The 15,293-nt window shown below is 44.0% G+C and overlaps 1 protein-coding gene across 10 annotated transcripts in view; it reads right to left on the bottom strand.

Annotated features, from left to right (window-relative positions):
* SBF1 (SET binding factor 1) overlaps positions 1-15,293 on the bottom strand; it is a 2,512,102-nt gene that overhangs the window by 1,312,584 nt on the left and 1,184,225 nt on the right. For all 10 annotated transcript variants that reach the window (XM_069629502.1, XM_069629505.1, XM_069629506.1 and 7 more), the window contains one exon: positions 11,732-11,927. In XM_069629502.1, coding sequence (XP_069485603.1) covers positions 11,732-11,927 — 196 coding nt within the window. The remainder of the gene's footprint in view (positions 1-11,731; positions 11,928-15,293) is intronic.

Here is a 15,293-nt window from a genome sequence, read left to right as displayed (position 1 = left end):
GAATTAAAGGATCACAACATGGCTGAACCAGAAAGAACTTCAAAATCAGCACACAACAAAGGGAATAAATCCATGGCAACAAAAGAGAAACAAGCTGAAATAAAAAATATAAAGAAAACTGGATGCAAAAACATACATATATTTGGAAACAAAAATGGGGAACATCAACTAAAAGAACACAAATAGAATAAAAATGAACTGGAGGAAAGTAAAGACGATTGATCATGGGTGGCAAGCTCCCCAATTGTTACTAAAAAGGTTTAGCAACTGGAAACTTGCAGAAAGGAACACGATTCCTTAATCTCCTGGAACACACACACCTCTTTAACAAGATGAATACAACTCTGGAGAAGGCATCTATTATATGCTTACAAGAGACTTGGATTCACAAGCAGCCACTATGTGAAAACGTTGAGCTATTCATGAACCCAGCACAAAAAGGGCAGAATGTAAAACTGCATGCAGGTCTCCTCATGTTGATAAAACAAAATCGAGTAAACAATAAAAAAGAAAGGGAATCCCAAAACATTTGTGCAGTGGGCAATAATTGAAGCACAAGAGCAGGAAACTTGGAAAGAAAAAAAGAATAAACATCTATTGTAATCCGCTAAGAATCACGTCCCAGAAGTTGGTACAAAGTCTATCGAAAGTAATAAAAGAAGAAATGGTGGAGGACCCCCTACTGAATTTTATTCTATGTGGAGATCTTAATTTAAAGTGCATAAACCAACGCGGAATACCAATCCTTGACCAACTCAGACAAGGTGACTCGAATGCTGCAAAATGGACCTAGGTGGCAGAAGCAAAAAATCTATACATGCTCAACGGGCAGGTGAAGGAAGACATCCCAAGTTAATTGACCTGGATGAATGCCATTATGAAATCAACTACAGATTACATGTGGATTGTGAAAAACAACTTACAACAGGTTGCCAGTTTTGAGATACTATCAAAGTGACAGTGAACACAATATACTGAGACAAACCTGGGCAAGAAAGTAACAGGAAAGGTACTATAAAATATTGGCACCATTAGAACTAAATCACGGTGGTAATTGTTTGCGAAAAAAAACAAAAAGCAACCTCTCAACGCTGACCGAAAGGTATAAACAAAATGTGTTGACCGAGGATGCTGAAACCTCATACGATTCCTTACTAAAGACCTTTGAAACAAAGCACACCGGAATGAAGCTACCCTTTCTCAAGCCAAAACATCTTTATAGCTCAACAGGGGTAGCTAAAATTATTAAGACAAGAAATAAAACAAATAAAGAAAACCGGTAACTGTGAAACCCAAATGCATCAAGTCAAACTAAAGAGGCAATAATACAAGAATTGGTTGATTGGATTCAGACTACAATGGGACCAGGAGCAAGGTAAAGGATGTCACTACTCAAATTAAACTCCAATAAAGCCAAACAAAAGATACACTTAGCCTTCACAGACCTAATGCAGGCTTTTGATGGGGTTAACTGGTCCAAACTATGGGCGAAACTGCTTAAATGTAAATTCCCGGAGGAACAACTACAACCAATAAAAGCACTCTACGCAAACATGTCAACGCGTATAAGTACAAACGAGGGACAATTACCTGCAGATAAGAACCAAAAAAGGAGTAACAGAGGGCTGTCCTCTTAGGGCTACCCTTATTAAATTATACATGGCCGATCTCCCAGAAGCTTTGGAAATACTCGACATCATCCACCGAAGGATGAATAACAGTGAGATTATCGGTCTGCTACGCAGATGATATCGTTCTCATTGATCGAACACAAATTGCGTTGCAACATTTTCTAAATTAACTGAATTCTCAGATGGTCCTGAATAGTCTTGAAATTAACAAAGACAAAACAAATATCTTGACTATAGGAGGTTCTAAGAAAGTCACTTCAAATGGAAAATTGGAGACGAGAGTTTAGAAAAGGTGAAAGATAAAAGATACTTGGGCATTAGATTTAATCAATCAATTGCAGAAAGAAACTGGGAGGCCGAACTGTTTGTGAAGGCTAGAAGGTTGTGCTCACAAGGAATAATCTTGAATTAAAGATTTGACAAATTTACAAATAGCTCCAGTTCGATCATTTTACATACAAAAAGTGACACCTATTTTGGTGTATGGAGGAGAAGCTGGCCTAAATCTATCATGGAGACTATGGGCAAAACTTGAAAGTATTTTTTGGTAACCGATATTGAAATTGCCCAAATGCACACCAATTGCTGCAATAAAATCAGAACTGGGTTTTCAATCCCTGTACGTGGCTGTGATGTGGAAGTCCATAGCCCTGCTAAGAAAGATTGCAATACAGAAACCAGTTGATGGATACAAAAACCTAGCCACCCTTGAATAGGGCAAAAAAGCGGATTTGCTCAACAACTGGAATTAAAATTAGACGCAAAACTTAAGTAGCCTAGACTACTCACTGGAGGAGTTAAAATTAAACCCAAATCGAGTCAAAGATAAATTGAAGAGTCAAGACTGGATAAAAACAAGGCAACTTCGACTTTCACTTAAGTCACAAAAAAATGCAACCATAGAACATCGGAAAAGGGGTACGATGCAGCATTATTTGATGAAGTACCCACACAAACATCTCTGAGAAAGGTGATTGAAAATAAGAGTTGCTGCTTTTCCAACTAATGGGTTTCTGCACAACAAGGGAAGCAAGGACTGCTGAATGGCTCATGTAGATTTTGCAATAAACAAGAGTGTATAGAGACAACTAAACATCTCTTGCTTAAATGTCCAGGAGTGGTGCAAGAAAGTGCTAGTGTCATGATCTCTGCTTCCAAAAGGTCAGGGTTTTCCCAACTCCCTTGGAAGCAGATCCATAACCCAGGTTCCGAGTGCCAACCAGTCCCAATTGGGACCTTTTGGACCCAGTCCTGGCGCCAGTGGCACCAGGCTCATAAATATGCCCAGTCCCAGCGCTGGAAGCGCCGGGCTCATAATGCTTGGGTGGACTTACCTGCAGCAGACCATGCTGCTTACTTGCCTGCCAGTTGAGCCTCTGATCCTCTTCTGTTTGGAACTACTTTTCCTGTTGGGTGGGGCTGGAGCCACTCCCTAGATTCAGAACACTGGAACTCTTCTGGAAGGCAGGAACTCTTTTCTTACCAGGAACTCTTTTCTTACCTAGGCGTGGCTGTGGAAGGAGACACCTAAGCACTACAGGAGGCTATTTAAACCACACCCGGTGGATGAATCTTGCTTTGCGTTATTCTGCACCCTCTGCAGCAGAACGCTCATCGTGTCTTCTGCATCCGGTCCTGGGCCTAAGGAAAAAGGCTTACCATCCTGAATCCAGTCTTCAGCAACACCTATAAAGACAAGAAAGAACAGGTTAGCATTCCGGCATCTGAAAGGAAAAGGCTTACCATCCTGAATCCAGTCTTCAGCAACACCTATAAAGACAAGAAAGAACAGGTTAGCATTCCGACATCTGAAAGGCAAAGGCTTACCTACTCTTCGTGCGCTCCGGAGGTCTTCACACTGCATTCCGGCATCTGAAAGACAAAAGCTTACCAACTCTTCGCACGCTCCGGAGGCCGTCGGCGCTGCATCCCGCATCTGAAAGACAAAACAAGGTGCGTTTAAAGACATTGGGGAACTTTAATACTCACATGCCAATACTCCTTTCACCATCTAACCCAGTGGGTATTCCGGCACCCTGCAGCCGCTCCGAACTTGTACCTGCAAAATAAAAAGACAGTTAGAGCGCATCGTGAAGCTGGCAACAAGCGCTTACTTACGTGCTTCCAGGCGCTTCTATTCCTCACACGGGCTCCATCTTCAACTCACTTCAGCCCGTCATCCGCCATCGCCGGAACCCTGCAAAACAAGAGACATCATTACTAAAGACTTTAAAGACATTTGAGTTACTCAAAACTTACCGTTCGTGCAGTAAACGACGGACAGCAGTCCTCTGAAGTCAAGAGGCCTGCGCTACCTATCCAGTGAGGAAACTGGTTACAGCACCCTGCCCCGAGGCAGATGGAGAGCTCGGCATTCACTTACCTAAGGTGAGAGCGTTAACCTTTGGGGGTCTACAGGAGAGGAGAAGAGGAAAGAGATAGGGACACCCCAATAACCCCAGTTCATTAACCCCCATATTTTCTATCTGCAGACATCTTACTCTACACGTCAGGCATACAGTGCACAGAGGTCCAGCCCAAAGAGCCAACCGGGTGCTGCACATCACCTTTGAAGATACGGTAGTCGCCCAGTCAAGACCGGCGCCTCTGCGAGAATCAGGTGAGCGTTACAGCTAGGTGTCTGAAAAGTTATTTTGCCCCCATTTAAAGTGAAATCTACAGATGAGTGGTGGACAGATTTTGTTCAAGGAAGAAACGTGCGAATCACCTGCTCCGGAATTCATTTTCTAGACCATTTAATTTACGAGCAACAACTGAAGCAAGAGAAAGGGGTCCCATAAGGATCGCATATAAGAGCAACAATTGACAATAGTTACCACAAGGCATATGGTGGAATCTAATGTTGATGCAAGCACTTGTTAGATCTTGAGGAAAAAAGAATGAAACTCAAGAGCGCCGGGGCTGGATGGCATCACCAATGTCGACCCAAAATCCTCACCAGTGGAATGGGCCAAGCTAATATGTTCAATATTCTCAAGATGTACCAACTTAAGAAAAATCCCACCTTCCTGGACGACATCTGTCATCGTTCTGACCTACAAAAAAGGCTGCAAAGATGACCCTAAGAACTTTCGTCCAGTGGCCCTGCTTGACGTTATGGGAATCTGCTACTGTATACATTCCAAAGAGGCCCCATGTGCAGATAATCTACAATCAGGATTTAAGAAAGCAACAGGGACAAGCATTAACATCATGCTTCTCATCATCCTCAAATCTTAAGTATTAGAAAGGAGTCCTCAGATTTACTTAGCACTCATAGACCTTACTCAGGCCTTTGACCTGGTAAACAGACCAAAGTGTGGCAGAAGCTGGAGGGTTGGAAATACCCGTTGGAGATCTTGGGCCCTGTAAAAGCTTTCCACACAAACACAATTATTCAAGTTCGGATGAGCAGACGAGGTGTACTTTCCTCTGCAATTCCCACAGCCAGGAGAGTTAAACAGGGCTGTCCTCTGGCCTGTCCCTGGCGTACATGGGTGATTACAAGGACGTAAATACTATGATCAGATCTTTTCCACCAACTATAGGACTTGTAAAAGTGCCTCGGCTCTTGTTTGCAGACTATCTGATCCAACTAGATCAAACCCCCATTGGCCTCCAACGTCAGAGAACTTGCAAAAGAAAAGAGCAAAATCGAGTTGGTTTTTGGAAGGAGTCAGAGTGGAACAGGTCTCCGAAATCAAATACTTGGGAGTGATGCTTGATAGCACAAAAAAAGAAAAAGCAATGCAACATCTTCAAGAAAATAGAGCATCTCATTTTCAAGCTAAAATCATCGACAGAAAGTAAGGCCGGTTTTCTTTACTTCCGACAATAAAATATTATCGTGGAAAAGTGATTCCATCAGTCACATATGGCACCGAGGCCATGCCGCTCTTACCAAAAACAATCTGGAAGCAACTTGAAAGTCTGTTTTGGAGATCAGTCCTTAACCTACCTAAATCAACTCCAATGGTCCTCATAAGGCACAAACTGGCTTTAACCACACTTGAAGCAATTGTAGCCCATAACGGCATAATGCTCTAGAGGAAAATTATTGATTCATCCAGCCCATCGATCTTCATGTTGGCCAGAGTGGAGATGGAATCCGGTACAAACAAAATTATGACCGAATGGGAAATTGATTGTAAAGAAGAGCTCTTGGCATGTGGCAGCTCAGTAGAAGAGCAGATTCAAAATCTCCCCCGCCCCCGGCCCCCAAAAAAAAAAGTGACTGGATTCTAACCTTGGATAAAGCCCTTAATTATAAATTGACAGCACACTTGCCAACAACTTCAAGAAAGCTAAATAAAATCCAGCCCTTTTTAAAGAGGCATCCAAACAGAAAATCAAGATCCACCCTGTTAAGGGCACGGCTTAATCTGCTTCCATCAAATGAAATCAAGAAAATAAGAATCGTGGTTGGAGCCACAGCGGACCTGTTCTATAGACCGGAACCAAAAGGGCCCAACAGGAGCCACTGTCTCTACAGGACAGCTTTCATACCACAAACCAGGACCCCATAGGGGGCTAGAGACTGTCTACAATAGCCTTGATAAAGACCCACGGGTCGAAACACGTGTCGGCTGACAAACAAGGCATACAATTGCCCATAAATGTACTCAATGCATATCAACTGAATGTTAAAAACAACTCAGCACTAGCACAAATAAAAGCGAAACTTGCATCGCAATAACTACTGTGTTAGAACTATTATTTGAACCACTGAAGCAAGATAACCAGGAGAAAACTTCATTTTTTCCAAGAAAATAAGAGGGCTGTCGTCTACATCAAACTGTCCGTTCTGTGAAACACCTCACACAATTGAATCATTGCGACATCTTCTCCTGTCTTGCCCAGGAACCGCTCATTTTAGGTCTCCATACTTGTCATACCATATGGCTAAAGCCCCCCATATAGTTGATGAACAACTCTGGTGGTCCAGGTTGATTAGTGGAGCTCGACCATCATGGGCTATCGCGGCAACAAAGATATTGGACCAGATTTTCTCGGTTAATGGAGACTTGAAATAAAAGGTGAGCAACAGGGAGAAAAGGGAAAGGAAAAACAACAAAAAGAAAATCTCATGGTCTCTTTTGTACATGGCCAAAATTTGCTTGTTTTAAACAACTTTCCTGCTTGTGGTGTGCAGAATTTTTTTTGAAATCTTAAAGAAACCTTGTAAAAATCGCTAGTGGCGATTCAATCTCGTAAATAAAAATGACAAAAAAGAATGACTTGATGAAAGTTCTTTAAATGGAGAATGTTGAATTTAGTAATATGTGAAAAGTTTATTTGGCAAAACTAATTCACAATAAAATTAAAATAAAATAAAAAACAATGTAAAGATGATGCCTATGGAGTTTGTCAGACTCCAAAGTCAAAAAAAACTGAGTCCAAATCACAGAAAAATACAAGAGCGAGTGGGAAAAAGGTCTCACTCTCTCCAGGTTAGAAATTAAAAGTACTAAAGTCCAGTGAAAAAAAGCGCTGGTAGAAGTGAGTTAGCACATTTCTAAGAATTAAACCTAACAGAGTCCTTCTGATTGGTACGTTAAGCCTAAACTAATCTTGTCTTTTTCTGTTGCGTTTCATAGTGTAAATCCTTCTCTCCCTTTTGGATCTATAGATTTGCTATGCATGTGCATTTGGATCAGCCATGTTCCTATGTACTAGAGGGTAAGGAATACTGTGATTGTTTGGGTGGAAACTTTGTTACTGGTCATAATTGAGTATATGAAATGTTTTAATGTGTCTAGATTCCCTTGCATCTCCCTCCTCCTTAGAGTACATGTATAGGCAGTGCTGCAGTTAAATTTGGAAGTGGAAGTATTTTACTCCCTATTTTTAAAAGTTGGTAGTAAAGGGATTTTTTTTTTTAGGGAGTAAAAATAGGAGACCCGTCCCCAATGGCAGTATTTTGTATAAATAAGTAAAAATATGTTCAACTGTAAAACAAATATTTTGTGAGAAATACTTCTTTGCACCAAATTATTCATGCACATTAAAATAGTTTCTTGCTGTGGTACTACACAAACTACTGGTCCACACATCCATGGATCTGTTTGGGCGAAAGCAGGGGCACAAGCTCCTATGTGTTAATTTCCCATTTTGTTTAATTGGGAGTATAATTACTCCGTATTTCTTTATTTTTTATTAGTGGATTGGTTTATTACAAACCTTTCACTTTCTTCCCTTACATTATCAAACAGCAGATTTAAGAACAAATACATTGAAAATGAATGATTTGTTCTCCCAAAAGCAAAGAATTCCATCGTTCATCCGAGTTAAGAGAAAGAATCAGTTGGAAGCCAATTCTGATATTTGCGATATCGGTCAGAGCTGTACAGTTAGTCAGCAGGTGTCTCAAAGTTTCTTGCTGAGTGCCATCATCACAGAAGCAACAGATCCCCGTCTGACCATTCAGTTGCTTTCGATGTGCCAAAACTTCCCTGGTAGACAGAAGGTGTAGACTTAATCGCAGAAAAAAAGTCTCTGGTCTTTGGGCCTGGAAATTTCTTTAAACATGGTGGGAGTTGGTTTAAGGCACGACTCTCTAATGAGCAGTTAATAGACAGTTTGTACCTTGCTTTTGCCTTTTGTTTTTCAATCCAGTCCCTCCACTGTATTTTTTTCTGGATCTTGATAGGATTAGACTTCAAGATCTCTGGTGAACATCCGAGGTCCTTCACACAGTCCTTGCATTTGAACTTCCATCCGTTGAGAAGATCACTTTGCTGTTTTTAAAAAGAAATTGATATCAAAATATCTACTGGTCGCACATCTTCTTCCAACAGAGTTTTTCGATATAGATCTATCGATGTCCACAAGACCATCGAGTGGATTGACTGGGTAGCGAACTCCCATATTATTCTCGCTACAGGAAAAGATTGTGGCAGCGAAATCCAGAACAGACTTTCTAGAAAATCCCAAACTCACCATGTTAGATTAAGGGCTGTTTCCGCGCCATAAAACAGGATAGGAATTACTTCCTGACGATAGAAAGTAAGACCTGGGATCATAGAAAACATTTTGTACTTTTTGTGAAGCACCAGGGTTTGTCGGGCCAGCGTCCGGACCTTTATTCCTAAGCCAACCTCCCACTCATGTTCACTGATTCTAGAGTTTATCCAGACTCCTAGGTACTTGGTAGTATGAACCTGGCCTAGTTTGGATGAACCTAAGAATAAGGAGAACTTCCCCTTGGGTGGATCCTTGTTGGTTACAAAAAGACAGAATTTGGGTTTTTGTCAAATTTATGCGTAAGCCATTTTCATTGAAATAGGCATCAAGAGCATTCAGTCTTCTTTGCAGCCCTATAGATGTTTTATCTAGTAGACCAGGTCCTCTGCGTGTACCATCCAAGGCACTGGTACCACATTCCAAATCGAGGGTTGAGTTCTCACTTCTTTTTGGCTGGTCGCCAGGTCCGAAATGTAGAGGTTAAACATAATAGGCACCAGCCCTGTTTTAGACCGTTCCAAGTTTCGATTTTCATCGATATGGCACCTGCTCCCGAGTCTCCCACCTGCACTGTAGTTGAATAGAGAGCTCGAATTGCAGCTACTAGATCCAGGGGACAATTCCATGTCACTAGTTTGTGCCATAGTTCATAGCGATTCACTCTATCAAAGGCCTGCTTAAGGTCAACGAAGGACACAATTTTGTATTTGATCTGATCGCGTCTAGTTTTAATAGGTTGAGAAGAAGATTGATGTTTGTCCCCACACCTTTGACAAAACCAGTCTGTCTAGGGTATCTTCTATTATTCTGTTTAGACCAGGCGGTTAGGCGATGCAGGAGCATAGAAGCAAACAGCTTTCCCAATCGGTCCAGTAGTGCAATAGGCTGATAATTAGCTGTAATTGATCTATCTCCCTGTTTGAAAATTGGGATTAGAACCGTGTTTTTCCACATTTGTGGTACCTGATTATTTTCCATTATCGCTGTAAAAAGCGATGTGCAAAGATCCGCCCATGCCTCTGGATCCGATTTCAGTATACTATTTGTTAAACCGCCGGGCCAGGAGATCTAGAGGTTAATTTTTTGATTAGACCCAAGATTTAATCTCTGTCCCAGTCAATTTTCCATCTTCCCTGATCGAGCACCTCAGGGCAACTGGTCCAAGTGGATCTCTTTGCCCTGGCAATTGAATAAAGACCACAATTCACGTGTATTGTGATTGGCCAAGATGTTAAGGATTGTTTCGGCATTCCCACTGTATGCGCTGCACCTTTTTGATTAACACAGACTGGTCTTCAGTTGGACAGGACTTTAATTTTCTTATATCTGCTCGATAGATCTTCCTCATTTCGACCAGCTCGATGTTATATGCATGGTCCTTTTTGGAGAGTTTTGGGTCTTGACGTCTGAGAGACTGTACGGTTCCAGGACCCAATCACATTCGAGCCTCCGCAAGCTTACAAGGGACTTAGTTGAGTAGTTTACTCCCCATTTAATTTTTGGGGAGTATTTGCGTATTTTTAGGGAGTAAAAGGGGTCAATACACCCCTCATCTCCCCTTATCTCTAGGGCTGTGTTTAGGACACATCACAAGATAATGGACTCGCATATTAACAGCTGGGGTGAAAACTGTCTTCATGAAATTTATATTTTGCTTGTATAGACAAGATTCATCTTGTGTTGTGTGCATAAGAACTTATATTTAACCTGAACGTTTTCATGTGTTACTTTAATAAAAGTTAATATTTTTCAGTATACCAGTGTTGGGTGTTTTCTTTGATGAACTATGTGGACTAACTGATCATTCCTATAAGCCCTCCTTCCTTTCTGAAATTAAGTGCGACTACTCTGGCTCGCTATTTACATTAATTCAGAGGGGTTTGGCTTCCCCTTTGGTTGAATCTTTTGTTTAGCCATTTGGCTAGGTGTTTTTACAGCCATCATGAGCAGCCTGTATAGTAACCTACCTAACAGGCACTATAAAGGCTCCAATAAGGTAATCTACATGTAAGTTTTGTAACCATTGTGCTACGGATGGGACTCTGGGGTGGGGTTGGTGGGGGGGCATGGGTGCTAGTGAAGGTCAGGGCATCACAAAGTTGGAGCAAAAATTGGAGGGGACTAACAAAATGAGGAACAGGGTACTACATTACAGACAATTATTACAAGCTGGCATGACAGCTCTAGGCTAGAATCTATAGGCCCAGTTAGACCATGAGTTAGTAGAACAAGAGGCAGGACATAGAAGTACAATGCAGATATGACAGTGTGTTCACTACACTGAAAAACAATCTATACAGCAGGGGCATTCTGTGAGTGACCGGTGTAAAGGGTGCAAGTCAACCCACGTCTGGGGGTACATCATTTAATGCTCTAACAAAAGATGAGCAATCTCTCTGGTAAACATGCAGGCCCTGCATCACAATAAGAAACAGACATCTAAAGAATCCGGCAGCAGGTAACAGTAACACAAGTCCTGGGCACACTACATCTGTGATAATGAGTCAACTTGTCAGGGTTTCATTGGCTAAGGTACTTTGGACATTTTGGTTCAGCATATCTGCTCTTAGACTTTGGTGCCAAAAGTTGTCGAGCAAGCAGCCTAGGTTCTGATTTTCATGTATTCGCCAGGCTTCCTCTGCAGTGTTTTCCAATGATAAAGGTCCCAAATACGTTTGAGCAGGAAGCAGGTTTACAGAGCCTTATATAGGTCTACCAACTTCATACAAAAGTACACTGACCATCTGCCAGGCTGCTGTGTTTTATGAGGAAAAAGGCGTGAAACATATCCCCTAGAGCTAAGATATCAGAACCATGCTGTAGCCCCAAGCCCACCAACAAGGCTCCCAGAAACCACTCACAGAGTAATGCATGTTGGACAGATACCATACATAGTAATGGCACCAAAAGTATATGCGGGGCTACATAAATCAGTTTAACCCCAAGAGAAGTACTTCGAGGATTACAGGATTCATCCATGCTTAAATGGTGCACCAGTGAGATAGTGGCATATCACCCACAGGCACCAGGAAAGCAATTAAGATGACCGACCACTCATACCTGGCAGTGCAGACACAAGGCGACGAGACCCCCGTACTAAATAGGTCATCCACTAAGGGGTGCTAAACATCCTTTACCTAGAGGGTCGGTAGATGTTCCCTTGAAGATGCATCGATAAGTTGTAAGAAAGATCGCTCCTTCTGCCGGTAGCAGTGGGGGGCCTCCAATATTTCCTCCAGATGCTTCTTCCCTTCCGTCTGGTATGAGGTACACCCGAAGACCTTCCATTACATACTCCTCTCCAGTCAGCAGCATGGGTCGAAGCAGCTTGGGCTGTAAGCAATGAAAGGGATGGAGCATGGGACAGAGGTGTAAGGTAGGAAAAATGAAGAGTGAGTTAGACACTAAATAAAAGTGGACAAGAAGCTACCAAAGACAATTGTAAATATTCCCCAACAACAATTCAAGCAATTTAATCAATGGAAGGTAAATTATAAATTACTCACCATAGCGACTAACGTACTCCTAGTCCATAGTCTCCTTTCCTAAAAAACTCTTCTTCTGCTTTTAATTTAGAGGCGTGGCTCTGATTCCGCCCACCAGCGCCACTTCTCAGTCCCCATTGACGTGTCGACAATATTACCATTGCCTAATGACACCAGTTTTATTAAAGGGGGGATGGTGTGATGTATAGAGGAAAGGGGACTATGGACTAGGAGTATGTTAGTCATTACGTTGATTAACTTATAATTACTCCTACGTCCCGTCCCCTTTCCAACATACTGTATGGGCGATTACAACTGAATGTAGCCTCAGGGTGGAGAGGAGACCCTCCTTAAGAAAACAAGTTCCTTAGTACTGCCTGTCCAAATGCTGCATCTGACCAAGAGCTGGCATCCAAACAGTAGTGTTTGCAGAAGGCCGAAGGAGTGGTCCATGTGGCCGTCCTGCTGATGACCTGCCACAGGACGTGCCTCTGGTCCAGGCAGCATGTGCATGCATGTTTGCCAGAAGCGGCTTGTGCTGCCCCACATAGGCCTTCTTGATGGCCGAACCCATCCACCTTTCTATAGAGGCCTTAGATGCCCGATATCCTGGCTTTGACCCCCGAAGGTGATGAAGAGAGCATCCGATTTGCAAATGTTCTTGGACCTGCCCAGATAGAATTTCAGAGTGCGTCCGACATCAAGACAGTGCAAAACCCTCTGAGCATCATCCCTTGGGTCTGCGAAGAAGGTAGGCAACACCATCTTCTCATTCAGATGGAACAAAGACAACTTAAGGCAAGAACGCAGAGAGCGTTCTAAGGACCACCTGGTCTCTGTGAAAGGTAGTTTAAGGCTCTGAAGCAACTAGAGCCCAAATTTCACTGACCCTGCGTGCAGACCTAAGACCCACTAGGAGGGCTGTGTTGATGGTGACCAGCCTGATGTTCGTGGACGCCATTGGCTCGAAAAGGTTTGTGCGCCAAGGCACCCAACACTACGTTAAGGTCCCACACGGGGTGTGGTTTCTTGATAGGCGGGTAGAGCCTGGGAGGCCCGCCAGATGCCTTTTAACCACTGGGTTGGAGGATGAAAACACTTCCTCCTCTGACTTCCGGTATGCTCCAATGGCCACCAAATATGTGCGGCATGTGTCTATTTGCACTCCTGAGTGTACGAGGTGTGCAGAGGAAGATGTGTCGTCCAAGGAGCATGTGAGAGGATCGACCTCCTTTGACTCCGCCCAGTGGCAAAACCTAATCCATTTGCTTTTGTACTGGCTCCTGGTAGCATCGCTCCTAGCACCCTGTATTAGGTCTAGGTTAGCATGCAAAAGACACAGATGCTTTAATGTGACCTGGTCAGGAACCACGCTGCAAGTGCTAACTCTGTGGTGCAGGGTGGATGACTGTGCACCCAGCTGTAACAGTAGATGAGCTGGGCCCAGTGGAAGGTGCATCAGCGGTTGGTCTGCCAAGCTGAGCAGCTCCGAGGAACCAGGGCCTCACTGGCCACCAAGTAACTACCAGAAAGATGCTGAGGTGCCGGGACTCCCTCATCTTACAGATAACCCTGTGTACCAGGGGAGTGGGAGGGAACGCATATGCATTCATGCGTTTCCACTGTATCTAACGCATCTCCCAGGGAGCCGGAACCCTGACCCTGCCATGATGCGAAATTAGGGCACTTCCTGTTGTACCAGGTGGCAAAGATGTCCACCTGCGGATGACCCCATCTGTTGAAGATCCCCTGTAGGACCTGATTATTTAATTGCCATTCGTAATGGTCTGCACCCAACCTGCTGAGCCTGTCCGCCTCCAGGTTTGATTCCCCAGGGAAGTGGATTGCCTTCAAGTGTATGCCGTTCGCAAGGCCCATTCCCACATGCTGACCGCTAGAAGGGGATCTGGTGCCACCCTGCCTGTTGATGTAATACATACTCGTGGAGTTGTCCGTCTGAATGACGATTGTTTTGCCACTGACGATTGGTAAGGCCTTCAGAGCCAGACAGATGGCTTCCAGCTCCAGCCAATTGATATGGGCCTCCTGTTCCTGAAGAGACCAAACTCCATGGATGCTGTGGTTGTCCAGGGTCGCCCCCAGCCCTTTAAGGAAGAGTCTGTGGTGATGGTAACCTGTGGGGCTGGTTGTCGGAATGGCCTGCCAATCCTCAGGTTGAAGTCCTTGCTCCACTAAATCGGGTCCTGGTGGAGGACCATCGCAATGCTGACTAGTTCCACCTGGGAACCCCGCTCCCGATTCCATGAGGCTGCAGAGTGCAACTGCAATCTCCTCATTTTGAACCTTGTGCAAGGCACTGCCAGGAGAAATGCTGCCATGGTACCTAGGAGGTGCTGCTACCCACAAGCTGAGGTAACCTCTCTGCTGAGAAAATGGCTTGCGGCTCCCTTAATGTCTGCGATCTTGTCCTCCGAGGGAAAAACTATTGGTTCTCGTATCCTAGATGAGCCACAGGAAAGTCATGCTCTATGCAGGTTCCAGCTGTGACTTGATGGAGAATCCCAATTTGTGTAGTGTATTCATGAGGGTGGAGGGGGTGTGTTGTACCGCCTCTGGTGATCCCGCCCTGATGAGCCAGTCGCCGAGGTATGGATATACATGGGTGGCCCTGAGAAGGGCTGCCACTGCATTCATAAGCCTGGTAAAGACCCTGGGTGCCGCAATGAGGCCAACAGGTAGAACCTTGTATTGGAAATGGAAGCCCATGATCCTGAACCTCAGGAAGGACCGATGAGGCTGCCAAATCGGGACGTGTAGGTACGCGTCCTTCAAAATCAAGGGAGCACATCCAGGCTGCCTTGTACAGTGTCTCCGCAATAAGCGCTGGGGTAACCATCTTGAGCCTTTGAAGCGGAAGGGTCAGGTTCAGAGTGGATAGGTCCAAGACAATTCTTAGGCCAGCCTAGTGGTTCTTCTGTATGGCAAACATTCTGGAGTAGAAGCCCATGCATTGCTGGGAGGCTGGGACATCCTCCACTGCTTGATCCTGTACCAGCAAGCAAATTTCCACCAATAGAGTTGCTGTCCCAATCTGTGGGATTGCAAGAGCGCAGGGTGAGGAGGGAGGAACTGGTAGGCCGTAACCCGAGGACACTACAAAGCTGTCGAGCGAAGGCCAAGAGAAAAGGTCTCTTCTGCTCTCGGCAGCTCTGCTGCTAGAGTGTGCTCCACGCGCTGAAGATTCAGCTACATT

Source organism: Ambystoma mexicanum, chromosome 12 (assembly GCF_040938575.1).
Source record: "Ambystoma mexicanum isolate Mex_15411 chromosome 12, UKY_AmexF1_1, whole genome shotgun sequence".
NCBI classification, from domain to species: Eukaryota; Metazoa; Chordata; class Amphibia; order Caudata; family Ambystomatidae; genus Ambystoma; species Ambystoma mexicanum.
The sequence above is the reverse complement of the archived record's forward strand: the minus strand, read 5'-3'. Positions and strand labels throughout refer to the sequence as shown.